Source organism: Equus asinus, chromosome 8, assembly GCF_041296235.1.
Source record: "Equus asinus isolate D_3611 breed Donkey chromosome 8, EquAss-T2T_v2, whole genome shotgun sequence".
Classification (NCBI taxonomy): Eukaryota; Metazoa; Chordata; class Mammalia; order Perissodactyla; family Equidae; genus Equus; species Equus asinus.
The window spans coordinates 31,220,003-31,247,094 of NC_091797.1; the positions used below are offsets into that span (position 1 = coordinate 31,220,003).

At 40.7% G+C, this 27,092-nt stretch overlaps 2 protein-coding genes across 6 annotated transcripts; one reads left to right on the top strand and one right to left on the bottom strand.

The window, feature by feature from the left end:
* The first annotated feature begins 686 nt into the window (after window positions 1-686).
* LOC106834623 (HLA class II histocompatibility antigen, DQ beta 1 chain) lies at window positions 687-26,028 on the top strand. Of its 3 annotated transcripts, XM_070515143.1 has the most exons (6): window positions 687-862; window positions 2,278-2,547; window positions 4,899-5,180; window positions 5,697-5,807; window positions 6,299-6,384; window positions 25,237-26,028. In XM_070515143.1, the coding sequence occupies exons 1-6, from the start codon at window positions 754-756 to the stop codon at window positions 25,447-25,449; spliced, it is 1,071 nt and encodes a 356-aa protein (XP_070371244.1). In that variant the 5' UTR covers window positions 687-753; the 3' UTR covers window positions 25,450-26,028. The 3 variants fall into 3 exon arrangements, with proteins under 3 accessions (XP_070371244.1, XP_070371245.1, XP_070371246.1); XM_070515144.1 differs by lacking the exons at window positions 6,299-6,384; window positions 25,237-26,028 and adding an exon at window positions 21,764-21,887; XM_070515145.1 differs by lacking the exons at window positions 5,697-5,807; window positions 6,299-6,384; window positions 25,237-26,028 and adding an exon at window positions 21,764-21,897.
* LOC106826590 (HLA class II histocompatibility antigen, DQ alpha 2 chain-like) lies at window positions 10,985-26,727 on the bottom strand. Of its 3 annotated transcripts, none has more exons than XM_070515147.1 (5): window positions 26,555-26,727; window positions 22,914-23,162; window positions 22,178-22,459; window positions 21,804-21,926; window positions 10,985-21,192 (listed from the first exon to the last, which is right to left on the bottom strand). In XM_070515147.1, exons 1-5 carry the CDS (start codon window positions 26,634-26,636, stop codon window positions 21,149-21,151), a joined length of 780 nt encoding a protein of 259 aa, XP_070371248.1. In that variant the 5' UTR covers window positions 26,637-26,727; the 3' UTR covers window positions 10,985-21,148. The 3 variants fall into 3 exon arrangements, with proteins under 3 accessions (XP_070371248.1, XP_070371247.1, XP_070371250.1); XM_070515146.1 differs by having other exon boundaries at window positions 21,132-21,591; XM_070515149.1 differs by lacking the exon at window positions 10,985-21,192 and having other exon boundaries at window positions 21,772-21,926; window positions 26,555-26,726.
* Between the last annotated feature and the right edge of the window lie 365 nt (window positions 26,728-27,092).

Sequence of the window (27,092 nt, forward strand, 5' to 3'; positions counted from 1 at the left end):
TGCTTCATTTATTAACCTGATATTTCTAACAGTTGCACATGGCAGCTGAGAACATTTTGCAATATTAAAGAAGTCATAATACTCTTAAGTTTGTATATTTGAAGATCTAGATGTAAAAATGCTTGAAACATGATCCACATTTTACAAAGAGAAGCCTCAGGCAAAAAGAGGTTCAGTCATTTGTAGACTCTCATACAGCACATTAATGGCGGAACTGCAGCTGAAAATCATTTCCTTCTAAGAGCTCCGTTCCTCCCACCATAACTTAAGGCTCCTCCGAGTGTCTAAGATAATAGAAGTGAACATCCCTGTGACAATAATTTTCCCTTCCCTGAGATATGATCCCCACTTATTTTCCCCTACTAAAACTTCCAAGTATAAGAACTATAGGTTTCAACAAAATATCACAAAGATGTCAACTCTTGAATCATTTTTCTTTCGGTTCTTTAAACCCTCAAGGCATTCAATCTTCAGATCTATAACTGAGAGAAAATCTTCGCCTTAAATGTTCATCCAGTGCAATGTGATGAAGACACAGTGCCAGGCAGTGGACTGAGAACGTTCATAAAAAATGTCTGCCCAGAGACAGCTGAGGTCCTTCAGCTCCAGTGCTCATTGGTTCCTTTCCTAGGGCCTCTCCAATTCTATCCTTCATGGAAGCCTCACAGGTTTTTTATTCTCTGAAGTAGGTACATTAGAGCCACCAGGTGCGAGCTGTGTTGCCTACCATTACTTCTTCCTTTGTTCCCAATTATGTCTGGGAAGATGGCTCCGCAGATCCCCAGGGGCCTTTGGACAGCAGCTATGATGGCGATGCTGGTGGTGCTGAGCACCCCGGTGGCTGAGGGCAGAGACTCTCCACGTGAGTGCAGGGCAGCTGCTCTCCAGAGCCACCACCCTGGGGAACAGGCTCTGAATGAGCCTTGGGCTGGGGTGTGGGGGATTCTGTGATCTCAGAATACAGTCTTTCTATGGGGAAGAGAGGTATGTTACATTCTCATTTCCTCCTCCTAATGTCGAGGTGAGGACAATCCCCATCTCACAAGCTGAAGCTGGGAAGGAGACAAAGCCTGCATCTGCCACCAGCGCTAGGACAAAGTGAGCATGGGGTTATTTTTGAAGATATGAATTTCTCCAAAGAAGATGCAGCAGGATTTGTCATTTCAGAGTCTGGGACTCTGGGTTGGGAAAATGTAGGGCAGCAATGGTCTCCGTAGTCTCATATTTGAGGAAAGAACTCTACACTCCTGACTCTGAGTGGAGGGCTCGTGGAGGCAAACTCTGGGTATTTGAGTGAAGCTGACAGGGTGATCACAGTCAGGGAGTCTTCAAGTTTCACAGATTTATGGTCAAATAGTAACTTGAGTGGGATTCAGAGACTTGAGTTAAAGGTGGACTAAATTTAGCAGACAGTAGAATGTAAAGAAGGAAAGTAATACATATTGAGAAACCATTCATTTCAGACACAGATTAGAATCTTCATGTGAATTCTCAATCTTCCTAACACCCATGTGTAGGTATTATGACTCCCTTTTGTACAATTATACTTACCGTATAGATACTCTGTTAAGTAACCTGCCAGAGCTGGTAATTGGCACGGTTTAACTGGAGTCTAATTTATCTAATTTGAAAGCCTGCGCTCTTTCCATGAATCAAATGTTCTTTTCTAGGACACAGGAGGTATCCTCTCTTCTAACCACACAGGAGTCAGAGAGCCTCACACTGCGGTGGGATGGGGGTGGCAGAAACTCAGAGTAAACCCGGCATGGGTAAGGGAGGCCCTTTATCCAAGAACAAGAGAATCTACCTGTCAGGACTAGGACAAGCTTCATTCTTGACCTTTCCTGTCATTCTCTTGAACTCTTGTGATTACGCGGACACTTGTTTGTCTCTGAGGCCCCCAGGAGTTCTACGGAAAATAGGATTTCACGAGAGAACGTCCTGATTCCTCTAAGTACAGGGACTGGTGTAAAATAACCCTATTGCCCTCTTTACTCAGTTCACAGGTCCCGGGGCTTTCCTTTCCTTCTCTCATATGAAGGCAATTCTGGAAGCCCTCAGAGCGGGGCGGGAAGGCCTGCGGAAGAGCTGCCTGAGCATCCTGGGTTCAAAGCCGGAGGCGCGAGGCCGGGTGGGGTGGGAACCCAAGGTGACAGCCTGGTTTTAGGTTTATCCGATCCAACCGGCCGCGACCCAGAACGCCGGCCAGCAGAGCGGCTGCTGCGTTGGGCTGTGGGGCTGAGGCCGGACTGACGGCAGGGCTGTGATCCCCCGCAGAGGATTTCGTGTTCCAGCTTAAGGGCCAGTGCTACTTCACCAACGGGACGGAGCGGGTGCGGCTCGTGACCAGACTCATCTACAACCGGGAGGAGTTCGTGCGCTTCGACAGCGACGTGGGGGAGTTCCAGGCAGTGACCGAGCTGGGGCGGCACATTGCCAAGGACTGGAACGGACAGAAGGACGTCCTGGAGCAGAAGCGGGCCGAGCTGGACACGGTGTGCAGACACAACTACCAGGTGGAGGCCCTCACGACCTTACAGCGCCGAGGTGAGCGCCGGCTGCCCGCCCTCCGCGGGGCCACTCTCGGCGGCGGGCGAGTCTCGGAGCTGGGAGGGCGGTAGGGGGCCCACGGAGGGGACAGGGAGGGGGCGGGTCCCGCGGCGGAGGGGCGGGGACAGAGGGCAACTCGGGGACCGACGTCTGCAGCCCCCCTCCCCCCAGCATCACCATTCACTTCAGACATAGACATTTTGAAAGTTAATCATACTCATTTAATGAGCATCTATTTCTAGACAATTAGCTGACCAAACATGGTCTATATTTTGCCGTTTAATTTCACAACTACTTGTGTGTTAGGGATTAGCGTCACCACTTTAATAATATGCTAATAGTGGTACATAATAAACACTTTAAGTGATCAGTCCACAGTTACCCACCAGGTCCTGAAGTCTCCCCAAAATACGCAATAGTCATTATGTTCTTTATTACCTGTATATAGAGTCTAATGGGAGGAAAGCCTCGTTAAAGCCTATTATGACCAGAAGCAGCAATAGGAGACTCTTCTGGCGTATTTTCAATGTTGGTGGGGCGAAGTGATATTGTCAGGGGATTGAAAATTCACGGATTAATCCCTAGCCCGACTCTGGTGTTACCTATGCACGTTCATGTAACTTTTAGCTGATTTTACACTCTCTTGCCTTCTGACCCAGATTGGTAGTGCCACCAAGTACTTATATTTTTGCTATTTCAGTTGTTTTTCATAAAAATTATTCTAACATTCTTTTCTTGAATTTGTGCCCTCTATTTTTATTCCCAATCTGTTTAAGATGAACAGATTTTATAAATCCATATGGCTGACCATGATTTCAGTCTGACTCCAGAAATGAGAACCTGAACAAGAGTTAAAGTTTGGGCTGAAGACATGATTCCTTCCTGGTGATGGCTCACGAGTGCCATTTAACTGGGGTGCCAAGACTGCCCGCTGACCTCGGCAAGTCCCATGTTTACATTACATTCTCATTAACCCAGGCCCACCTCTGCAAGAATCTCAGAATATTTTCTACAGAGAACATACATGATGATAATGTCTGATTTCAGAACAAGAAAGTAATTCTTAATAACAAGGGGATGGAGTAGGGAAGCCAGCTAGTAATTAAACTCTAATGTTAAAAGAAAAGTATAAAAAAAAAAGAAAATGAGAGAACATAATATATTATCAAATAAATAAAACATAAATAAATAAATAAAACATAGTTTCTCACTAAGGGGATAAGGGAGATGCAGTGAAATGGCTGGACAGGTAAAGGAGAAGATGTGTGAAATAAGTAGGGAGAGGTGTGTGGTATTTAACCATGAGTAGCAATCTGAGAATATACAGGAATCGAGGCAGGAGCTATTTGTTTTCAAATTTCCCTTTCTTTTCCTTCAAAAATCACACACTTTTGAAATAATATTCATTTTTTTTTGTCTCTGTTACTAAATTACAAGTTCTGTAAGGGCAGGGACTATGATCTGTTGTTTATATTTGGATTCCCAGTGCTTGTCAAGTTTATGTTTGTTGAATGAATGAATAAGTGAATCAATGAATGAATAAAATATAAGTGGCAAATATGATGCAGAGATGGAAGTTCATGTATTTAATAATATACATTTTTTTTTGTGGGAATTCATCACAGAATGGCATTTGAGCAAAGGTTAGCCTAAAAGCTGAGAGGGATGCTTTGTTGATCTGCAACTGGTAAGAAGTGCTCTTGCTCTCAAAGTTTGTTAGTATTACAGGCTGAGAATTATGGGATATAGCCTTTTTGAGAAGCACTGCTTTGTAGGAAGGATGTGATGGTCACTGCTGTCCTACTTCATTGGACGTAGAAATGTCTATACATTCTTAATGCTCAGTCCATGTTACCTTTTGTGAGGCCATGACTAGTGTTGATGGACTCCCGGCCAGGAGAGAGTCAAAGCTGCTGTATTTTCTCTACTGTGAGGAGCACAGGGACTAACAGAAAACAGTGTCACTGCCCTAGCATGAGTCACTAGAGCTAATCCTGGTGATCAACTTCAATAGAAGTGAGGGAAAGGATGTCCTGGTTTATTATTTTTACTTTTATAAATTTTTTGAATAGTAGCCTCTGTAACAAAACAATTTATGATTTTAAAGTGGTTTATTTTTATCAATTAGTATCAACAGAATAACTACCATAGGATGATTACTGTTATCTCTTGAGACCCTGAAAGTAGACTAACTAATGCGTTTATTGAAGTTAATAAAGTGGCCATGCTCAAATCATAACCCAAGACTTGGAGTCCAGGGATCTCTACTCTGGTACCAAGGATGACTCTCCCCATGCGGAGACTTGCCGTGTGGTCTCACATCTCACTATGTCTTTTCCTCCCTTCAGTGGAACCCAGAGTGACCATCTCCCCATCCAGGACAGGGGTTCTAAACCACCACAACCTGCTGGTCTGCTCGGTGACAGATTTCTATCCGGGCCAGATCAAAGTTCGGTGGTTCCGGAATGACCAGGAGGAGAGAGCCGGTATTGTGTCAACCCCCCTTATTAGGAACGGAGACTGGACCTTCCAGATCCTTGTGATGCTGGAAATGACCCCCCAGCGAGGAGATGTCTACACCTGCCACGTGGAGCACCCCAGCCCCCAGAGCCCCATCACAGTGGAGTGGCGTAAGTAACAAAAATTTGTTTCCTTTCAATGTGGGCTCCACAAGACAGAAGGCAGAGCTTCCATTGGCCCCTCCCATCTCATCCCTTATCCTCGATGTCACTACAGAGCTGGAAATCACAATAGACTAGAGTGCCTCTTGTCCCATGGCAGGAGCATCAGAGGAATTCTGATCTTATTGTCTTTCTTGATAATAGAGAGATCACCCTACACATCATGGCCCCAGAAACCAGCCCTGATAGCTCTGAAGGATTGACTTTTATTATAGTTGGTGCCTGGGATCTTAGGGTCTAAGGTTATGAAGGTGTCCTGAGGAGCAGAGATCCTCCCACTCTCTCATCCACCCACTATGTCCAAGGATTTATTGGCAGGTCCCTTCCTCCCCTAGGAGTGGTCAGAATTGAGAACTGGGTTGCCCTGGCATCTCTACCTCCTGTATCTCAGACTGGACTTCAGGCTTCCCAAAGGGACCCTGTGAAGGGTGGGGCAGGCCCTGACACTCAGGCTCTGCTCCCCAGGGACACACTCTGAATCTGCCCAGAGCAAGATACTCTGTGGAATCGGGAGCTTCGTGCTGGGGCTGATCTTCCTTGGGCTGAGTCTCATCATCCATCACAGGAGCCAGAAGGGTAAGGCACTGTGGGGAAACAGAGAAGATGAGCTGAGACTGAGACCCTCTGCTCAGGGGTCCTCTGCCTCTAGCTGTTCAGGGAGACCTCCTCCTCTTGACCTGGAAAGGAAGGAGGCTGGTCTGGCAGTGGGAGGAGATGGAACAACCTGCGGGGAAACATTGGAACCTCATTTTACTGGTTGAAAGGTAGCCCGACCACAGAGGTGACTGGTAGAGTGTGTTCTAGGACTTCCTTCCAATTCATCGTCACACTGGCTCTTTTCTGAAAGCTTCCTCCATTAAGAGGGTCAGAGCATGGGCTTCCCTTCCTTCTAGTGACAGTTTCATTGATTTTGGGGGATTTTGGCTGAGGGCAGTTAAGGCCTTGTGCCCGATGGGTAGGAGGAAATAAATTTCCAATGAAGTTGTATATTTCATTTCCCTTTGGGGTATTTGAGGGACTGGATGTTTGTGTAATGAAACCTTTCTCTGTATAACTTCATTTCATAGGACCTCGTGGGTCTCCACCAGCAGGTACTATTTCTGCTCGGATTCACTGTGGGGTGTCGGGACAGGTGAAAGAGGGAAGAGCTGGGGTGAGTGTACTGGGCACAATGGTCTCAGTTCATGGCCTGTTCCCTGCCACAGGGATCAAGGTTAGGGGAGAAGTTTGTCTAGTTTCTGTAGGAAGCTCCCTAGGTTGCTCCCCAGCACTGGGCCATACCTTTAGTGATGTCTTTCTGTGAAACTTGGAGTCTGCTCTTCTGTAATGCCTGCCTGTCCTTTCTAAAATTCCCAGCTGCCTGTGCCAGCCTGTGCCCTTTTCAGATCAGAGTCCTATAGTGACTCTGACACAGTCTTCGGGTCACCTCCTGTAACCCCAGCCTTGAGGATCTGACTGTGACACTGCTTCCTGCACTGACCCCAGAGCCTCTGCCTGTGCAGTTGCTGCCAGCAGTGTCTACTCAGGTCCCAAGGGGTTTTTCTGTTTCCATTCTCCCCCCACAGACTGTATAAGAGAAGCACATTGAAACAAATGGACAAAGAGAGACACAGAGAAATTGGGAAAGATGCACAGATAGAAATATAACAGAGAAAGAGAGAAAGGTGCACAGATAGAGATATAACAGAAAGAGAAGAGAGAGATAAAGACCTCATTGAATATCTGGATCTAATCACTTCTGAAATCAACTTGTCTCACAGCTTACGGGAAACAACTTACCTGACTATAGAGCTTTTATCATAATTAAACGTGATTATGAGTTATCTGTACCCTGAGCTTTTTTTTTTTCGGTGAGGAAGGCTTGCCCTGAACTAATATATGTTGCTAATCTTCCTCTTCTTGCTTGAGGAAGCTTGTCCCTGAGCTAACATCTGTGCCAATATTCCTCTATTTTTTGTACATGGGATACCAACACAGAATGGCTTGATGAGCAGTGTGTAGGTCCACGCCCGGAATCTGAACCTGTGAACTCCAGGCTGCTGAAGTGGAGCACATGAACTTAACCACTACAGCACCAGGCTGGCCCCTGCCTGGGCTTTCTTAACTGGGTGGGGGCAGAAAACCACTGCAGAATAAAAGGAACATATTTTGTTCCTTGAAAGGAGACTAGAGGTGGGTGACAGGTAAGAGTGAGCAGAGGAGACAGAAAATCGATTCAATGTCACATCCTCCATGGCTCTTTAGTACTGATGTTCAATGCAATGGCCTTAGCATGTGCTGACCTCTCTTCCAGTTTGGTGAGTACGGTGAATGGAAGCATAGTGAAACTATCTGAGCACAGATATAATGGCCCCTGGTGTTGCAGAGAACTGAACTGATATTTCAGATATATCTTGGCCAGTCACATTGATCAATGTCAATTTTTACTTTTGAAAACGTATAACCAGCAATAAAAGTACTATTTTTGGTTCCAAATGATAGAAACCCAAGGCAAATTTACTTTGTTCATATTACAAGGAAGCCTGGGGTCAAGTTGATTTCAGAAGTGATTAGATCCAGATATTCAATGAGGTCTTTATCTCTCTCTTCTCTTTCTGTTATATCTCTATCTGTGCACCTTTCTCTCTTTCTCTGTTATATTTCTGTCTGTGCGTCTTTCCCTCTTTCTCTGTGTCTCTCTTTGTCCCTGTATATTTCTTTCAGGTGTGTCTCTCTGTTTTTGTGTCTGCATCTCTATCTCTGTCTCTCTTGTGTCTCTTGCTCTTTCATTGCATTTCTGCCTCTGTCTCTCTCTCATTTTTCTCTATCTGCACACTTGTCACTATTTATCTGCATCTCTTTCTCGCTCTGTTTCTTTTCACATCTCTCTATTTTCTGCATCTCTCTTTCTCATCCCCTCACATCTTACCTCATCCTCACATCTTACCTCATCTTTGTTTCTGTGTATGTGTGTGTGTGTGTGTGTGTCTGTCTGTTGTGTGTTTCTAGAGTGTCTACCAAAATTTTAACAATTTTAGGAAAGATTCTGATTGGTCAAGCCTGAGAAATATGCACACCTCTCTCAAAAACATCATGTACATGGAATTCAAATAGCCAGCCTTGTGTCCACCCCCTCCCCCTCATTGGTAGCAGAGATTGGACCTTCCGGATCTTAGTAATGCTGTAAATGATTCCCCAGGGTGGAGATGTCTACCCCTGCCATGTGGAGCACCCTGGCCTCCAGAGCCCCACCACAGTGGAGTGACATAAAGGGCAGTTTGTTTCTTCATAACATGGACCCCAGGAGATAAATGGCAGAACTCCCTCTGCTTCTAGGGTCCATTGTTGGGGGTGCTGACTCACACCCATCCTACTCCTTGTCTCCTGCACAGTCACCTGATGGCACTGCTGAGCATGAATTCTCAGAAGATAGAGCTCCCCTTGCCTGTGGATATAGTGATCTATTGATTCCTGACGACATTCTCTTCCCAGGTGTTAGGATGATCACTACACACTGTGGCTCCTTTGACATGGGCCCAGTGTTCAAGCTGGTCCTCATCCCAGGTTCTGGGTTTTGTCATTAAGACAGGTGGCTAGGAGCTTATCTCTGAGGTTATGGGGGGCCATGCCACTGAGGAGCAGGCATCTCCTCCCTGCTCCCTCACCCACCCATAGGGCTTGATGCACCAATGGCAGGTCCTTCCCTTTCCTGGATGAGGTCAGAATGAGAACTAGGCTTCCTTGGGGCCTTCCTCTCCCATACTCTAGGCTATAACACAGGTCATCCGACATGAGCACTTATGAATGTGTGGACAAACACTGACACTAAGGATTCTGCTCCACAAGGTCATAGTCTGAATCTTCCTAGAACAAGATGCTGAGTGGTCACAGGTTCTTTGCTGGTTTTGTCATCTTCCTCGGGGTGGGCATTGTCAGTCACCACAGGAATCAAGAGGGAGTGATACTCTTGGGGAAGTAAGAAGGACTTGTGGTAGGTGTCCAGGGAGCCCTTGGTCTCTATATAGAGCTCTTTGCTGTTGACCCTGCAAAGACAAGAGACAGGGCTCGAGATTGAACCTGACTCGGAGTTTAGGCAGACATTGAGATCTGATTTCTCTAGTTGAAACTTAAGCCCTGTTATAATGATGAGTTGAAGAGTATATTCTAGGACATTCTTACAGTTCAACACTGTTACACTGGCCACATGCTATAAGATTCCTTCTTAATGAGAGGGTCACAGTCTTCTTCCCTTCCTTCCAGTGACAGTTGCATAGAAATAACTATTTTTCGCACCAGGATTTCATTAGGTAATCTTTAATTGATAATTTAATCAAAATAACAAGTACATCCTTTATCAACAAGTTTGCCAACAGAAGGAGCTGAGATTTAGTAGACACATACCTTGGAGAAAAGTGTATGAGGCTGCCAGAGAACAACCTACTAGTTGTGAGGATTTGGTCTTATCTTCAATCAAATGGCAGGATTTCCCTCTTGCTTATGGTTGACTAGTATTCCATTGTATATATAACACATCTTTATCCATTCCTCCCGTTGACAAATGTTTTACGTTGTTTCCATATCTTAGCTATTGTGAATAATACTGCAATGAACACAGGAGTGCAGGTATCTCTTTGATATCCTGTTTTTATTTCCTTTGGGTATATATCCACAAGTGGAATTGCTGGATCATATGGTAGTTGTAGTTTTAATTTTTGGGGGAATCTCCATACTGTTTTCCATAGTAGCTTTACCAAGTTGCACTCCTGTCAACAATGCACAAGAGGTCCCTTTTCTCCACATCCTCACCAGCACTTAGCTGTTGTCTTTTAGATAACAGTTTCTAACAGATGTGAGGTGATATCTCATTGTGTTTTTGATTTGCGTTTCCCTGATGATTAGCCATGTTGAGCATCTTTTCAGGTACCTGTTTGTATGTCTTCTTTGGAAAAATGTCTTTTCAGTTCCTCTGCCCATTTTTTAATGGATAGTTTAGGTTGTTTTTTCTTTAGTTTTATGAGTTCCTCATATATTTTGGATGTTAACTTTTTGTTAGATAGTTTGAATATTTCCTCCCATTCTGCAGGTTGCCTTTTCATTTTGTTGATTGTTTCCTTTGTTTTGAGGAAGTTTTTTAGTCTGATATAGTCCCACTTGTTTATTTTTGCTTTTGTTGCTTGTATTTTTGGTGCCATATCCAAAAAATTGTTGCCAAGAATAATGTCAAGGAGTTTCTTTCTGAAAGTTTTATGGTTTCAGATCTTACACTTAAAGTTTTAATCCAGTTAACTTTTGTGAATGGTCTAAGATAAGAATCCAATTTATTTTCTTGGTTTTTAATTTTGTTTTTTATTTTTATTTTTTCCAGTTTCATTGAGATGTAAGTGACATATATAACATTGTGTAATTTTAAGGTGTATGGCATAAAGATTTGATATGTGTATATATTGCAAAATCATGCCGCAATAAATTTAGGCAACATCCATCTCCTCATATAGTTACAAAAATATTTTTTTCCTTGTGAAGAGAACTTTTAAAATCTTCTCTCTTAGCAACTTTCAGATGTAGAACACGATATTGTTTACTATGGTCATCATGTTGTACGCATTACATCCCCAGTACTCATTTAGAACTGGAAGTTTGTACCTTTTGGCCATCTTCACCTAATCCCTCCCCGCCACCCGACAACCACAAATCTGATATCTTTCTTTATAAATTTATCTGTTTTTAGATTCTACATATATATAAGCACATATAGTGTTTGTCTTTCTCACTTAGCATAATTCCCTAAAGGTCCCTCCATGTTGTCACAAATGGCAGGATTTCCTTCTTTTTATGGCTGAATAGTATTCCGTTGTGTGTGTATATATAAATAGTGTGTGTATATATATATATATATATATTTTTTTTTTCTTTATCCTCTACATTTTCTTTATCCACTCATCCATTGGTAGACACTTTGGTTATTTCTATGTCTTGGCTGTTGTAAATAATGCTGCAGTGGACATAGGGGTGCAGATATCTCTTCAACAGTGGTTTTTTTCCTTCAGATATATACCAAGAAGCCGAATTGCTTGGTCATATGGTAGTTCTATTTTTAATTTTGTGAGGAACTTCCATGTGGCTACATGCATGTACATTTCCACCAACAGTACACAAGGGTTCCTTCTCCACATCCTCACCAGCATTTATCACGTCTTTTTGATGATAGCCACTCTAACAAGTTTGAGATGATATCTCATTGTGATTTTGATTTTCATTTCCCTGATAATTAATGAAATTGAGCAACTTTTCATATACCTGTTGGTCATTTGAATATCTCCTTTGGAAAAATGTTTATTCAGGTCCTTTCTCCATTTTTAATTAGATTATTTGCTTTTTTGCTATTAAGTTGTATGAGTTCTGTATATATTTTGGATATTAACCCCTTATCATATATGTGGTTTGCAAATATTTTCTCCCATTCCATAGTTTGCCTTTTCATTTTGTTGATAGTTTCTTTTGCTGTGCAGAAGTGTTTTAGTTTGATATAGTCCCACTTGTTTATTTTTTATTTTATTTATTTTTTTTTTTTGAGGAGGATTAACCCTGAGCTGACATATGCCCCCAATCCTCCTCTTTTTGATGAGGAAGATTGGCTCTGAGCTAACATCTGTGCCCATCTTCCTCTACTTTATATGTGGGACGCCTGCCACAGTATGGCTTGACAAGCAGTGCATAGGTCCACACCCGGGATCTGAACCCCGGGCCACTGAAGTGGAACTTTTGAACTTAACCACTGCGCCATCAGGCTGACCCCCCAACTTGTTTATTTTTTATTTTGCTGCTTGTGCTCTAGGTCTCATAACCAAAAAGTCATTGTCAGGGCCCATGTCAATAATCTTTTTCTTTATGTTTCCTTCTAGGAGTTTTATGTTTTCAGGTCTTACACTTAAGTCTTTAATCTATTTTGACTTAATTTTTGCATGTGGGTAAGATAAGGGTCTAGTTTCATTTTTTTTTTACATGTGAATATCTAATTTTCCCAGCACCTTTTATTGAAGAGACTGTCTTTTCTCCACTCAGTATTCAGGGCTCCTTTGTCAAATATTATTTAACAGTGTAAGTATGGGTTTATTTCTGGGCTCTCAGTTGTGTTCCATGTATCTGTATTTATGTCAGTATCATACTATTTTGATTACTATAGCTTTGTAACATAGTTTTGAAATCAGGAAATATGATGCCTCTAGCTTTGTTATTCTTTCCAGTATTGCTTTGGAATTATCGGAGTCTTCTGTGGTTCCATGCAAATTATAGGATTGTTTGTTCTATTTCTGTGAAAAATGCCATTGAAATTTTGTAGAGATTACATTGAATCTATAGATGGCTTTATGTGGTGTGGACATTTTAACAGTATTAATTATTAATTTTTCCAAACCATGAACACAGGATGTCTTTCCATTTATTTGTGTCTTCTTCAATTTCTTTCATCAATGTCTTTCAATTTTCAGTGCACAGATCTTTTACCCTCTTGGTTAAATTTGTTCCTAAGTATTTTATTGTTTTTCATACTATTGTGAATGGGATTGTTTTCTTTATTTCTTTTTCAGATAGTTCATTGTTAGTGTTTATAAATGCAACTGATCTATATGTTGATTTTGCATCCTGCAACTCTACTGAATTTGTTGATCAGTTCTAACAGTTTTTTGGTGGAGTCTTTAGGATTTTTCTATGACTAAGATCACATAATCTGCAAACAGACACAGTTTTACTTCTTCCTTTCTAATTTGGATACTTTTTCTTTCTTTCTCTTGCCTGATTGCTCTGGACAGGACTTCCAGTACTATATTGAATAGGACTGGTAAGAGTGGGCATCCTTGTCTTGTTCCTGATCTTAGAGGAAAAGCTTTCAACCTTTCATCATTGAGTTCGATGTTAGCTGTGGGCTTGTCATATACAGGCTTTGTTACTTTATTATGTTGAGGTATATTCCTTCTATCCAATTTGTTGAGAGTTTTTATCATGAAAGGATGTTATATTTTTTCAAATGCTTTTTCTGAATCTATTGAGATGATTATATGATTTTTATCTTTCAATGTATTTTGTGATGTATCACATTTATTGATTTGCATATGTTGAAACATCCTTACATCCCAGGGGTAAATCCCTCTTGATCATAGAGTATGATCCTCTTAATGGGCTGTTGAATTCAGTTTGCTAAATGTTTTTGAGAATTTTTGCGTCTATTTTGATCAGAGACATTGGCCTGTAGGTTCTTTTCTTGTAGTTTCCTTATCTGGTAAAACAGGCTTTTGGTAATACTGTTCTTGTAAAATGAGTTTGGGAGTGTTCTCTCCTCTTTAATTTTTTGGACTAGTTTGAGAAGGCTTGGTATTAATTATTCTTTAAATATTTGGTAGAATTCACCAGTGAAACAATCTGAGCTTTTCTTTGTTAGGAGGTTTTAGGTTACTGATTCAATCTCCTTACTTGTTATTGATCTGTGCAGATTTCCTATTTATTTAAGAGTCAGTGTTCATTAGTTGTATGTTTCCAGGAATTTATACATTTCTTCTTCTTCTTTTTTTTTCTGAGGAAGATTAACCCTGAGCTAACTACTGCGAATCCGCCTGTTTTTGCTGAGGAAGACTGGCCCTGAGCTAATATCCATGCCCATCCTCCTCTACTTTATACGTGGGACGCCTACCACAGCATGGCTTTTGCCAAGCTGTGCCATGTCCACACCCAGGATCCGAACCGGCAAACCCCGGGCAGACAAGAAGCAGAACGTGCGAACTTAACCGCAGCGCCACTGGGCTGGCCCCTATACATTTCTTCTAAGTTATCTAATTTGTTGGCATATAATTGTTTATAGTAGTCTCTTATGATACTTTGTATTTCTGTGATATCAGTTGTAATGTCTCCTCTTTCATTTATAATTTTATTAATTTGTCATCTTTTTTCTTTGTCTAGCTAAAGGTTTGTCAGTTTTATTTATCTATTTAAAAACCAAGTCTTAGTTTCACTGATCTTTTCTCTAGTCTCCTGGACTCTATTTCATTTATTTCTGCTGTAATTTTTATTATTCCTTCTGCTAACTTTGGGCTGAGTTTTTCTTTTTCTATTTCTTGGGGGGTAAGTTAGGAAGCTTTTTTGAGATCTTTCTTTTTTCTTAATGTAGGGATTTATGGCTATAAACTTCCCTCTTAGAACTGTGTTTGCTGTATTTCATAAGTTTTGGTATGTGGTGACATTTTCATTTGTCTCAATATCTTTTTTGATTTTGATTTCTTCTTTGACCCATTGGTTGTTTAGGAGTGTGTTGTTTAATTTCCACATATTTGTAGGAATTCCAGTTTTCCTCCTCTTTTTGATTTCTAGTTTCATTCTGTTGTGGTTGGAAAAGATATACTTGATATGATTTCAATCTTATATTTATTAGGATTTGTTTTGTGACCTAACATATGATCAATACTGGACAGTGTTTCGTTTGCACTTAAGAAGACTGCGTATTCTGCTACTGTTGGATGGAATGTTCTGTATATGTCTGTTAGGTCCATTTGGTCTAAAGTGTAGTTTGAGTCCATCATTTCCTTAATGATTTTCTGTTTGGATGATCTATCCATTGGTGAGAATAGGCTATTGAAGTCCCCTACTATTATTGTACTGTTGTCTACTTCTCCCTTCAGATCTGTTAGTATTTGCTTAACATATTTGGGTGCTTCTATGTTGGGTGCATCTATATTTATGATTGTTATATCCTCTTGATGAATTGACTCTTTATCATTATATAATGACTTTGTCTCTTTGATAGTTTTTGAGTTAAAGTCTGTTTTGTCTTTTGTAAGTATAGCTCCCCCTGCTCTCTTTTGGTTTCCATTCTCATGGAATACCTTTTCCATCCCTTCTCTTTAAGCCTCTGTGTGTCCTTAAAGCTGAAGTGAGTCTCTTGTAGGCATCATACAGTTAAGGCTTGCTTTTTTTAAAATCCATCCAGCCACTCTATGTCTTTTGATAGGAGAGTTTAATCTATTTACATTAAGAGTAATTGTTGATAAGTAAAGACTTACTAATGCCATCTTATTGTTTTCTGGCTGTTTCATAGTTCCCTTGTTCTTTACTTCCTCTCTTGCTGCTTTCTTTTGTGAACTGACGGATTTCTGTAGTGGTATGCTTTGATTCCCTTCATTTATCTTTTGTGTATCTACTGTAAGTTTTGCTTTGCTGTTACCTTGAGGCTTACATAAAATATTATATATAAAACAGTCTTTTACACTAACAATCTAACTTCAATCACATATGAAAACTCTCCCCTTTTCATTTCTCCCATTATGTTTTTGATGTAACAATTTACCTCTTTTTTGTATTGTGTATGTGTTAAAGAAGCATTATATATATAGTTACTTTCAATACTTTTTTCTTTAATCTTATACTAGGTTTGAGTGGTTAATATACCACCATGTTATTGTTATTAGAGTGTTCTGAATTTGACTATATACTTAATCTATACCAGTGTGTTGTATATTTTAATATGTTTTCATGTTACTACTTAGTGTCCTTTCATTTCAGCTTGAAGAACTCATTTCAGCATTTCTCGTAAAGCAGGTCTGGCGGTGATGAACTCCTTCAGCTTTTGTTTGTCTGGCAAAATCTCTCTCTCCTTTACTTGTGAAGGACAACTTTGTCACCTAGAGTATTTTTGGTTGGCAGTTTTTTTCTTTCAGCAGTTTTCAATACATCATCCCCCTGTCTCCTGACCTGTAAAGTTTATGTTGAGAAATCTTCTGATAGCCTTATCCGAATTCCTTTGTAAGTCACAAGATTGTTTATTCTTGCTGCTTTTAAAATTATTTCTTTGTCTTTGATTTTTTATACTGTTTTATTATAATGTGTTTTGGAGAAGATCTCTAAGTTGAGTTTGTTTTTTGACCTCTGAGCTTCATCAGCTTAGATATCCAAAACTCTCCCCAGATTTGGGAAGTTCTCAGCCATTGTTTCTTTAAATAATCTTTCAGCCCCCTTATATAATGGAGTCTTCTGGGACTGCATTAATTCAGAGTGTTACTTTTGATGGTACTCCATAGGTACCTAGACTTTCTTCACTGCTTTTCATTGTTTTTCCTTTGTTCTTCTCTGGATAGTTTCAAAATTTCTATCTTCTAATTCACAGATTCTTTCTTCTGCTTGACATCTTCTGTTGTTGATGCTCTCTATTGCATTCTTTTTTTCCTTCCATTTATTGTATTCTTCATCTCCAGAATTTCTGTTTGGTTCTTTTTTAATGATTTTTCTCTCTCTGTTAAACTTCTCATTTTGTTCATGTATTGTCTTCTTGATTTTGTTGAATTGTTTTTCTGTATTTTCTTGCAGCTCATTGAGCTTCCTTAAAACAGCTATTTTGAATTTGTTATTGTGTGAATCACAGATTCCCATGTCTTGGTGTCTTGCATTGCTGTCTTTGAATTTAAAGTAGCAGTTACCTATTCCAGTCTTTACTAACTGACTTAAGGAGAGAAATATCTTCCATCAGCCTCACTATGGATTCTGAGGCTTTCTCAGAACTTCTATGGATATGCCTGCACCGTACTTCTTGTTCCTCCTTGAGGAAGACTTCTTGAGCTTTTATGCTTTCTCTAGACCCTGCAATCCACCTGGCTGGGTGCTGACAGCTTCCCTTTTGCTTTTCCAAGGGTAGAGCTAAAGCTGAAATTTGTGTTCTCTCTTTGGCTTGCAGATTTGGGCCAGTTTCTGCACTATTCACTAGTAGTTTGCCAAATCTTGCTCTTGCTGCCATCATTAATGTGCACAGGGAACTGGCCACAGTGTGGGGGGTTGTCTGTGTACAATTTATGGAGTGTTGGGAGTGCCTATGCTCTATTTGGGAGACCATCTGGTGCGGGATCCCCTGTGGCTCAGGGGTGGGCTTCTTGATGGAGTCATGACCCAATTAGTAGGATCTGTGCCCCTTTAGTATTCTCCAAGAGTCCTATCTGCCACTCTCCCAGCATCTTCCCACCTCCAGTTATGCAATTCATGACTCAGTACCCTGGATGGGGGTGAGAGAATAATGGGCCTTTTTGGCCCATTTGGGGAGGCCAGGTGCTCACTCACACTCTCTTACTTTCTCCGTGGGAGAAATCACAGGTTGAGAAGGTCTCTCTTGGCACTGTGCTGTGCTGCCTTAGGGGAGAGGTGATACAGGTAAAGTCAAACAGTTCCTCTTACCCACTCTGATGCATCCAAACTCATATTTATTTACTCCAAAGGTATGCTGGAACTTCTCTTCTGGAAGTCTGGACTTCCACAGATACTCTCTTGTCTGTGGGTGTTTGTCTAAGACAGTGTTCTCCAGGGACTTCTGGACCCTGGCTCAGAGGGGTTAGAGCTGGTTCACAGGCCACTACAGGGTCCCTAGCTGGAACTGAGATCTGTAAGCCTGTTACCCAATGCACAGGTTGGTGAGACTCCTCCTGGGTCCCTTCGTGTATGGTGCTGGATCCTATAGCTTCCACAAAAGCACTTTGTCCATGGATAAATGCCACTTGTTAAGAGAGGGATATGAATGAGAGATGTCTTATTCAGCCATATTGCTGATATCACTCCCCAGGTTTGTTCCTATCTCCTGATTGGCAACCTCACTTTACTAAGTCATGTCCTTAACCAACTTCCAATAAAACCGTGTGTGGGTGGTAAACTTCACATCTTTTCCTTTCCATATCTGACAGTATTGTTATTCTTTCTTCATGCCTGCTTGCAATTTTGAAAAGGTATACGTTCATTGATAGAAAAGTTTTCCTTTGGAACTTCAAGGCCTTTCTTATTATCTTAATGATAGAAGTATCTGACAGTCTGACTTTTAGTCTGTTGTCAGTTTTTTTTTTTTTCTCCCACTGGGATATTTTATGATTTTCCTTTAACCCTGGAGGTTCTGAAATTTTTAAAATGATGTATTTAGTGGTGAGTCTTTTTTCATTAATTTTTCTAAATATCTGAAAGTCCCATTCTATGTAAAGAATTAGGCCTGTTATATCTGGAAAATTTTCCCTTATTATTTGTTTTGGTAATTCTCTCCTTCATTTCTCTGTTTCTCTCTCTAGCTCTGTTACTTAATGTTGGACTTCCTGGGTCTATTCTCTGTGTCTTCTCTTTTCTATCATATATTATATTTCTTTGTCTTCTTTTTTCATTTCAAGGAGATTTTCTTAATTTGATTTTCCAAGCTTTCTATTAAATTTTCCCTATTTTTAGTCCCCTAGTATTACTTTTATAGATACAATATCTTTTCACCAGGGATTCTAAGTAGAAAACTGTTTTCATTTATTAAGAAGAAATGATTGCTCTTATTTTTTAGAATTAAGTTTAACTCCATTATTTTAAAATTATACGAACACTTTATGAATGAATCCTGTAACAAAATGCAATGGTTATTAAATTTGCTTTCCTCAGTACTTCCGGGGGAAGAAGTCCAACGAGGGCAGCATTTCTATATTTCTAAGACACTGATCATAATGCTATTCAATATAACCCTTATATTACAATAACATACATACTTAACACAGACACACTCACACATACATACACACACCCACCACCTCCAAAATGCTGTATTCCTACCCGATGAATAATTGAAATTTACATAAAATTTATTTGAATTACCTTTATTGAAAACTCTTAGTACATTTGTGCGTTTTCAGGTGACCACTTTTTTTATACTAAAATTTTTATTTTATACATTTGGGATCATAATAGTTGATCTTTTGCCTTCTTTTTAAAATACACTTTATTTAAGAACAGTTTTAGGCTCACAGCAAAAGTGAGCAGAAGGTACAAAGACTTTCCATATCCCCCCTGCTGTCATCATGCAGAGCCTCCCCCATTATTAACGTTCCCCACTAGAGTGGTACATTAGTTACAATCGAAGGACCTACACTGACACATCATTATCACCCAAGGTCCATAGTTAACATTAGGGTGCACTCTTGGTGCCATGCATTCCGTGGCTTTGGACAAATTTATAATGACATGTATCCACCATTATAATTTCATACAGGGTAGTTTCACTGTCCTAAGAATCCTCTGTGATCTGTTACCTGCATTTTCATGATCATCTCTGGTTCAGATTCCCTGCATTTACTAATTCCTAGTCTGCATTTTAAGTTATTCTCTTACTTTTACGTCATAGAATCTTTTACGTCCTTGAATCTTTCCTACCTCTTCCCTGGGTAGACATGCATACAGATCTGTTGCATATAACGTACCTTGACTAAAAACTTGTGGGCCATATAGAGATGATATATCTTTCATTAGAGAGTAAAAAACAAAGTCATATGTTACAACTTCTTGCCCTAAGAGTTCTCTTAGCAACCCCTTCACCAATGATATGTCACTGACCACTATACTCTATCTATTTTCTCAGCCTAACTTAGTCTCAGCCTCTCTTATTCTAGAGTGGAAAAAAATTCTCCAATTAACATATGAAAAGAAATTCATCCATAGCTCCTTGTTTGAATCTCCTAAATCATTAAAGAGCTCAGAAAACCAAAAGTGATTTTTTTTATGGTATGGTTCATTTTTTTAAATAAATTAATTATGGATATAAATAGCAATGTTTTCTTATGTATTTGTATACTATCTACAAGGCACTGGCTATATAATGAGATTATTCAAATTCTGTCAATAGCTCTTCAAGGAAAGTATTGTCACTCCCACATTATGGATGATAAAATAGGGCTCAGAAATGTTAGATACTTTACCCAGTGTTGTAAAGTTTAAAATACTAGCTATAAACTACTGAGTCCTGGATTTGGATATAGGTTTCTTTGCACCCAATTATCTGTACCAATTATTGTGTTAATATTTTGTCTTTATTCCCCAATTACATTTTAAACTTACTGATGCAGATGGCATGGATGAGGACAGCCTCATACATTCCATAATACTATCTTAGATGCAGTGTATGGACATGGCATTTGCAGAGTGGAAAGACTGTGTGCCTAAAACAATTTCAAAGGGCAAAATGACTCCAAGTCAATTCACACATACTCTCAAGAGTGTGGTCATGGAGAGCCAAGAGAATGCCATCTGTTGATCCATTTCCTCTACAAGGTCTTCACTAGGAGACAGTGAATATAGAGGAGGATGCAGCACCCATAGCTGCTGCTACATTGTCTCAACAATGTTGTCCCTCCTGGGATTTCTCTCTCACAGGCTCATGCTTTCCTCAGTCAGGAGGGGTGAGGGGCAGGGGGCTGGGGAGATGGGGTGTTTTGCTGTTTTGCAGGGCACGCAGGGATGCACAGGGGATTCAGTGAGTCTGATTTAGGCTTATCACCTAGAAACATCCTCATGCCATATTCATTCTACTGTCCTCGACATGCCATGGTGGCACAGGAAAATCTATGTGGTTATTTAGCAGAGCATCATCTAGGAGGTGAGGTAAACTTTTGTCCTAGGGACCCTAAATATGTCTGTGGCTTTTATCCCCATCCCTTTTCCATTGTTACTAACTCTAAGTAAGGACAAGGTATTTGGTCCTTCTCAGATATCTACATTATTGTCTTATTCTAATGCTTTTCCAAAGGACTTCCATTTCTTTTCCTGCCTAGAGAATTCTTATCTCCTCAAGAGTGAGGAGGGGAGAACAAAGCTACTATTATCATTCATTCTTCAGAAATTTAAAATTTGGGGAACAAATTTTGATTTTAATACCCAAATTTTGACTTTTGGTACTTTTGAGGTTCAAAATTCCTTTCCCCTAAATTATTTCTCTGTCATAACTTTTAAAAACTACATTAAAATGAATATGGACTTATTTCTTGGTTCTTATGTTTCTGCTATAACAAATCAACACCAAGGCTATAGGGTATATGTTGATGCCTGAATTGGGAGTAGGGGGCAATGGCTGAGGGTGGGAACACAAGGAAGAGAGCATTACTCACCTCATGTATCAGAATATTATCGCTTTATATACTTGGTTGATCCTGTTTTACTGGGCATGAAATATGATCTGGAAAGTGAGATTAAATGGGCCTTAAGCATAAGTGGCTATGGTTCTAGTCAGCCTTGAGAAGAAAGACAGGAAATATTTTAATAAAAGGCCTCATAAAGGGAAATTTATTGCTTCCATGGAGATATTGGATCAGGGTCGCTAGGGGTTAGGTAACAGGGCAGAACATCCAAGGGATCTCACAGTAGGTAACAATTGAGAAAAGAAAAATAAAAATCAGGCAGTTAGACAGAGCATTCCGAAGGGTATGTGAGTTCTGAGGGGATACAGCATCTTAAGTCCCAGAGAAGAGGTGAGAGGAGGAACGTTGAAGAAGAGAAGGAGTATGATGAACTGGGCCAGAAATTAGCCCTAGGTCATCTAGCACATCCACACTTCTCTTGTAGATGGGCAATGTACCTGCAACAGGAGGACATGGGTCCTAGGGGCCTCCTGTGCCGTCATCATACCATTTCCCAATTCTACTTTTCAACCAAATTTGTGTCCACAACCTCCTCCCACTTTCCTTCCTCCTGTACTGTGTCTCCAGCTCCCAGCTCTGACAAATCTGAATCCTTCCCTTCCCTTCTAGGGTGTGACTCACAAAGGCCCTTGGTGTCTGGAGGCATCACCTGAGCGTAGGCCTCGGCTGATGAGGATGGAGCCCACCACGATGTCCACAAGGCCCATGGCCAACCCCAGGGTGAAGACCACAGTCTCTGTCAGCTCTGACACAGGGGTTGGAATCTCAGGTTCTGTGAAAGTGAAATTGTGGAGGTCAGAATACAGAGTATTCCTGTGCATGCGCATGGGCTGGAGTGGGCTGGGGTTTGGTTCTGCAAAGACTTAGCGCAATGAATTCAGGGAGGAGGATGATGTCTATAATTAGGAATCCTTGAAGCATGGAAAACAAGCTTTGGGCCATGAGATTTAGGAGCTAAAACATGGGATGGTCTGGACTTGACAGAGAAAAGAGGTTTCCAAAAGGGGTGGAACTCATACCTACCCCAATGTTTCAGAAGTGGTTCATCCAGGCCCCAGTGCTCCACCTTGCAATCATAAATATCGTCAGCATAAGGGAGGAAGGTGAGGTAACTCATCTTAAAGAAGGAATGATCATTCTTGGGGAGAAAACTGGTCTCAGAAACACCTTCTGTGACTGAGTGCCCATCCTTTAACCATGTGACATTGATCACAGGAGGAAAGATGTTGTCCACAAGACAGATGAGGGTGTTGGGCTGACCCAGCATCACGGGAGACTTGGGAAACACAGTCACCTCAGGAACCTCTATGGTGAGGAAAGAGCACTGATGTGAATTGCGAATAGCTTTGCCCTGGGATTTCACATGGCATCCTGGAGGAACCCTCCCACCATTCCCCCATCTGATAGTGGAAGTTCTTGTTTCCCTTCTGCTTGAGAAACAGTATATACTGCCTGTACTTTATCCCTGTGCCCTTCTCTCTGTGGGCATGCCTGTTAAGGTAGGAGGTCTATGGGACCCTTCTTTGAAGGATACAAGGATTGTGTTATGGGAGTAAGGATCCTTGTATTACACCAAAATATGTGATTTTTGAGATGGGAGAGGAGAAGCGTTCAGTAATTACTATGGGAAGATATGGGGACTCCTTGGAAAAGAGATTTTTATAGAATGGTGAATGGGTATCTATCCCTAGGGACGAAGGGAGCGAGGCCTGGTATGAAAAGATAGATTCAATTAAGAGACAGACTGGTGGACACGTACCACTGGTAGCAGCAGTAGAGTTGGAGAGTTTAATCAAGATATCCAAGTTGTATTTTGACGTAGCAATGTTTCGCAGTGCACCCTGTGGGTCAAAACTTGTAAATTTGCTAAACAGAGGCAGCCTCCAGACAGTCTCCTTCTTCTCCAGGTCCACATAGAACTCCTCGTCTCCATCAAATTCATGGGTGAACTGCCCAGAAGGACCATAAGACTGGTAGACATTTGTGCCGTAGGAGCCAAGGTGGTCAGCTGATGAGTGAGGGTGAGGAGAAGGGAGGTAGAAAATAGAGGGAGAGAAAATAACCTTATTACTTATTACGCCAAGTGACAGAAGATACTACTTTCAAATGTTATGGGTTCCGTCTTTGGTACAGTCTCTAGGCAAAATTCCCAGCACCTGATTCCTTCCCCCTCAGTGTTGGTAGTTGTCCAGTTAGAATCCAGTCTGTCTTTCCACTATAATACAGGCTCCCTGAGGGAAGAATTTCACAGGTCATGGTTACTGCTATTCCCTTCATGCCTAGCTCAGCACCTGGCACATCCAAGGCTTATGATAAAGATTGTAATGGAAAGAAAGAAGAATTTAATTACTTATTGTGGTATTTATCTTTCTTCCCCAGAGATTCAGTTATATCCCTCTGCTTCGTAAGTTTTATCTTTCACTTAATTCTTTAATTAGTTAATAACACATTCATTATGGTTCCTTTCTCCCCTTAGGATTGGCTCAGAGCAGAACATTTTCTATACAGGGATTTCTTCCTCATTGTTTTTCAACTAAGGAAAAGCACACAGGATTTATTTATTATTTTAGGGAAGTTCCCTCTAATTATTATAGGGTATAAGAAAGACTATGGCAATGACAGCAACAATATTACAAAATACACAATGCTTCTAAGGTCTCTGTTTTGTTAACAGTAGTGATCCTTAAAGGAGAGCACCTGATTCCTTCTAAAATAAAAAATGGAAGCTTTATCAGAATTCAGATTTCTGTTATTTCTTACCCCTCTTTCTTTTTCTTGAAGGAGGTTACTAAACTTTTCCTTTTTCTGACTCAACACTTATATTTGTGGAGGACTCAAGGTAAACTATGAGTCTTTTCCTCAAATGGACGATGTCCTTTATCAGAGGATGCCATAACAGAATTGCAGCCAGTACAGCATGACTCCACCAAAATGAGCCTAACTGTATAGTTTTTTCAAGACATATATGAGTCTTTTATCAATCCCTCTTCCTTTCCTTCCTTGTTTACTGAGCATCAACAAGGATTCAGACATCACAAGGAGGAGGGAGTAGAACACCAATCAGGCATGGTCTCTGCCCTCAAGGAGCTTATTGAATAGTGGGAGAGCAGGTGAGTAAAGGAGTGAATATGGTACACTGTGACGAGTTCTGTGATGGGGAAACTGGCAGCCTTATATTCCAACATCCTCTGCAACTACACCTCTATTATCCTTTCATGTTCCTTGGTCTTTGCAGGAGTTTGTTTTTCTCCCTGAAATGAAATTATCTTTTAGGATTTCCTGGACAAATTTAGTTCATTCGTGAAGTTTATGCTTTGTTACCAATCTTTTAGCTAAGTTCTCTCATTAAACATCTTTTTGACCACATTATGACCTCCAACCCTTCCATTCCAATGTCCTGCCCTCCAAGTTTATTTATTCTTCATCTTGCTCACTCTCGTCCCTTGTGAGTCATACCCAACATGATTCCCTCAGTTGATCGCTTAAAAGGCCCTCCAACAAAGCCCCCTTGTCCTTGCAATGAATCTTCTTGACTCTTTTTTCAAACGTGAATGTATGCAATTATTCTTTTCATCTGGTCCTTGTCCTGGGCTGCTGACTGTTGATGAAGAATATCACACCGTTGGGCCAACTGGAACCAATTCACTGTTATAGTTTCAGCCTCAGCTTGGGTCCACTGTCCAGCTCAGCAATGGTCCTTCTGCTTTCATGCACCATATTCTTTCCATCACTAATCTGTGCTGTCTAGGGGACAGACAGCATCTTTGAATCCTCAAAACTTATTTTGCTGTGTGCTCAAAAATGGGTATTGAATGTCAAATGCAATTCTCCAGAAGAACAGAGATTTTGGGGAAGCCTTGCAGACACAGTGTTAGAGAATAATATGACAGTCAGAATCAGTGGTCGAGCTGCAGGATGACTTGTGAGCCCTAAGCACTTTTGTGGGCCCCTTCTCCCATGAAAATGTTAAAAATCATATTTTATGACTGTATTGATATAAAGACAAATATAATTCAGGCTGGACTAAAATTAAAATATTTTCTTCTACTCTAAAAGTTCATTTTTTCTTTTAATTTTATAAGAAATTAAAACATGTTCATGGAGCCCTACAAGTATCACAGACCTTCAGCATGATGCTCGTGCTCCTAATGGATGAGTCAAGCTTGAGCACGGCACTATGGTCTGACACTGAAGAAAGGAAATTTGGAAGCGTTCTGGTGAAGCAGGTGAAATTTCCACTACTAAAGAAAATTAGAATGGGAGCAGCCATGATTAATAAAGTTGCTGAAAATTAAAGTAACTTCCATTTCACTTTCTCTTTTAACTATTTGGCTTTTCTACTTTGGTTTTTATAAACCCACTCTTCATGTTTATAAAACAATAGGGAAAAGAGCCAGGAATGGATCCTGGAAGGAAAGGAGGATAAAGGAATGTATGAAGAGAGGGTGGTAGGAGGTGATCGGCACAGGCAGAGGAGCCTAAGGGGCCAAATAATTACTCTGTGCTTGTCCAGTTTTCCTCTTACAGGTCTTCACTAGATAAAGTGGAAGATAGGCAATTTGGGCTGACGATTTGAGAATAATATAATTTAATTCACCAAGCTTTTCATCATAAAGTTCTCAATTTTAAAATAGAAATAAAGGTATTTCATACTTTGTTAAAGAAAAAAATGAGCTTCACCTGTAATAGTACTAATAAAAAAATAAGAAAAATTATTGACACTTATATGACTTCATTATTTAGAAAGTATTTCTACATACCTATTGTATTTGATTATTTGCGAGGTGACACATATGAGGTGACTGAGATTAAATGAAGACCATGTGGTAAAATGACTTGTCTAAGGGCAGTCAGCTGGGCTCATTTACACCCCCCCCCCCACCACCACTTGTGCCAGTTCCCCACCATGGAAATGTATGTAAATCTGAGACAAAGAAGAGGACACTCTTCTTTATATCTACATAGTATATATAATGTATGGAACTATTTACCATAAGATAAACTATAGGACAAATTTATAAAAAGCTTCAAAAGTTGATCAGAGAAATTTGGGAGCAATAGTTCATGAAATTTAGTAACAAAACATCCACTTGTGAAAACATCCCTAATCTTTGAGGCAATCGTGAATGAATGCTATAGAGCCCTCCGGGATATATTCACTGGTTCCAATATCAGAAGCCGAATAATGTCCTTGGTGAACTCTGCAATATACAGGTAGCAAAGAGAGTGGGTTGGGACTCTAGTTTTGTAAAGGAAGAAGGACCATAATTTTTAGATCTGCTTAACATTGAGAACACCTTTGAAGAGTCTCTGCTATTTCTGTGCCAATCTCTATCTTTTTTCTCTTCCAATTTCCTATTTCCCAAGTCCAGTCTCCATATCCCTCAACCACACACTCACCCACAATGTCTTCACCTCCACAGGGGCTCATCATGGTGATCAGGGTGAGGCTTCCCAGAATCAGAGCTCTGTTTAGGATCATTGTCTTCTCAAGGTGATCTCAGCAGTTGCTGTTCTGAGTTGTAGAGCACTGGCGAGGATCCAGCTGAGGAGGAACTCTAAAAACACCCAAACCAAACCCTGAAGGATCAGCTTCTGGCCAATCAGAAAAATCTCCTGTGATGACACCTTAGTTGCTAGTTGAAGACTTAGTACTAAGAGGCCTGGAAGGCATTGGGAAATCTCCTGGTTCTAATGTAGCCTTCACTCAGAGTGGAACTGAAGGAATTTTCTATGAAAGGAAAGAGGATGTTAAATCAGAATCTTCCCACGTGTGTGTATACCTGCTGATGGCCAGAGGGGTGGGAATTTCTGAGCAGCCTGATGGATAGATGAAGTCATTGCCAATATGGTGTCCTTCAGGATTTTCTGGCTTACAACCTCCAAGAATTCTCCTGAGTTGATCCCCCTCCCTGCCAGTCCACATCCCCTCCCCTTT

Bases quoted from the DNA above. Each gene is read 5' to 3' on its own strand.
- LOC106834623 (XM_070515143.1), top strand. From the start codon at position 754: ATGTCTGGGAAGATGGCTCCGCAGATCCCCAGGGGCCTTTGGACAGCA. The intron at 863-2,277 runs GTGAGTGCAGGG...GATCCCCCGCAG, and splicing joins TGAGGGCAGAGACTCTCCAC to AGGATTTCGTGTTCCAGCTT. The intron at 5,808-6,298 runs GTAAGGCACTGT...TTCATTTCATAG, and splicing joins CCATCACAGGAGCCAGAAGG to GACCTCGTGGGTCTCCACCA.
- LOC106826590 (XM_070515146.1), bottom strand. From the start codon at position 26,636: ATGATCCTAAACAGAGCTCTGATTCTGGGAAGCCTCACCCTGATCACC. The intron at 23,163-26,554 runs GTGAGTGTGTGG...CTCACTCATCAG, and splicing joins TGGAGGTGAAGACATTGTGG to CTGACCACCTTGGCTCCTAC. The intron at 21,927-22,177 runs GTAGGTATGAGT...TCACTTTCACAG, and splicing joins ACCACTTCTGAAACATTGGG to AACCTGAGATTCCAACCCCT.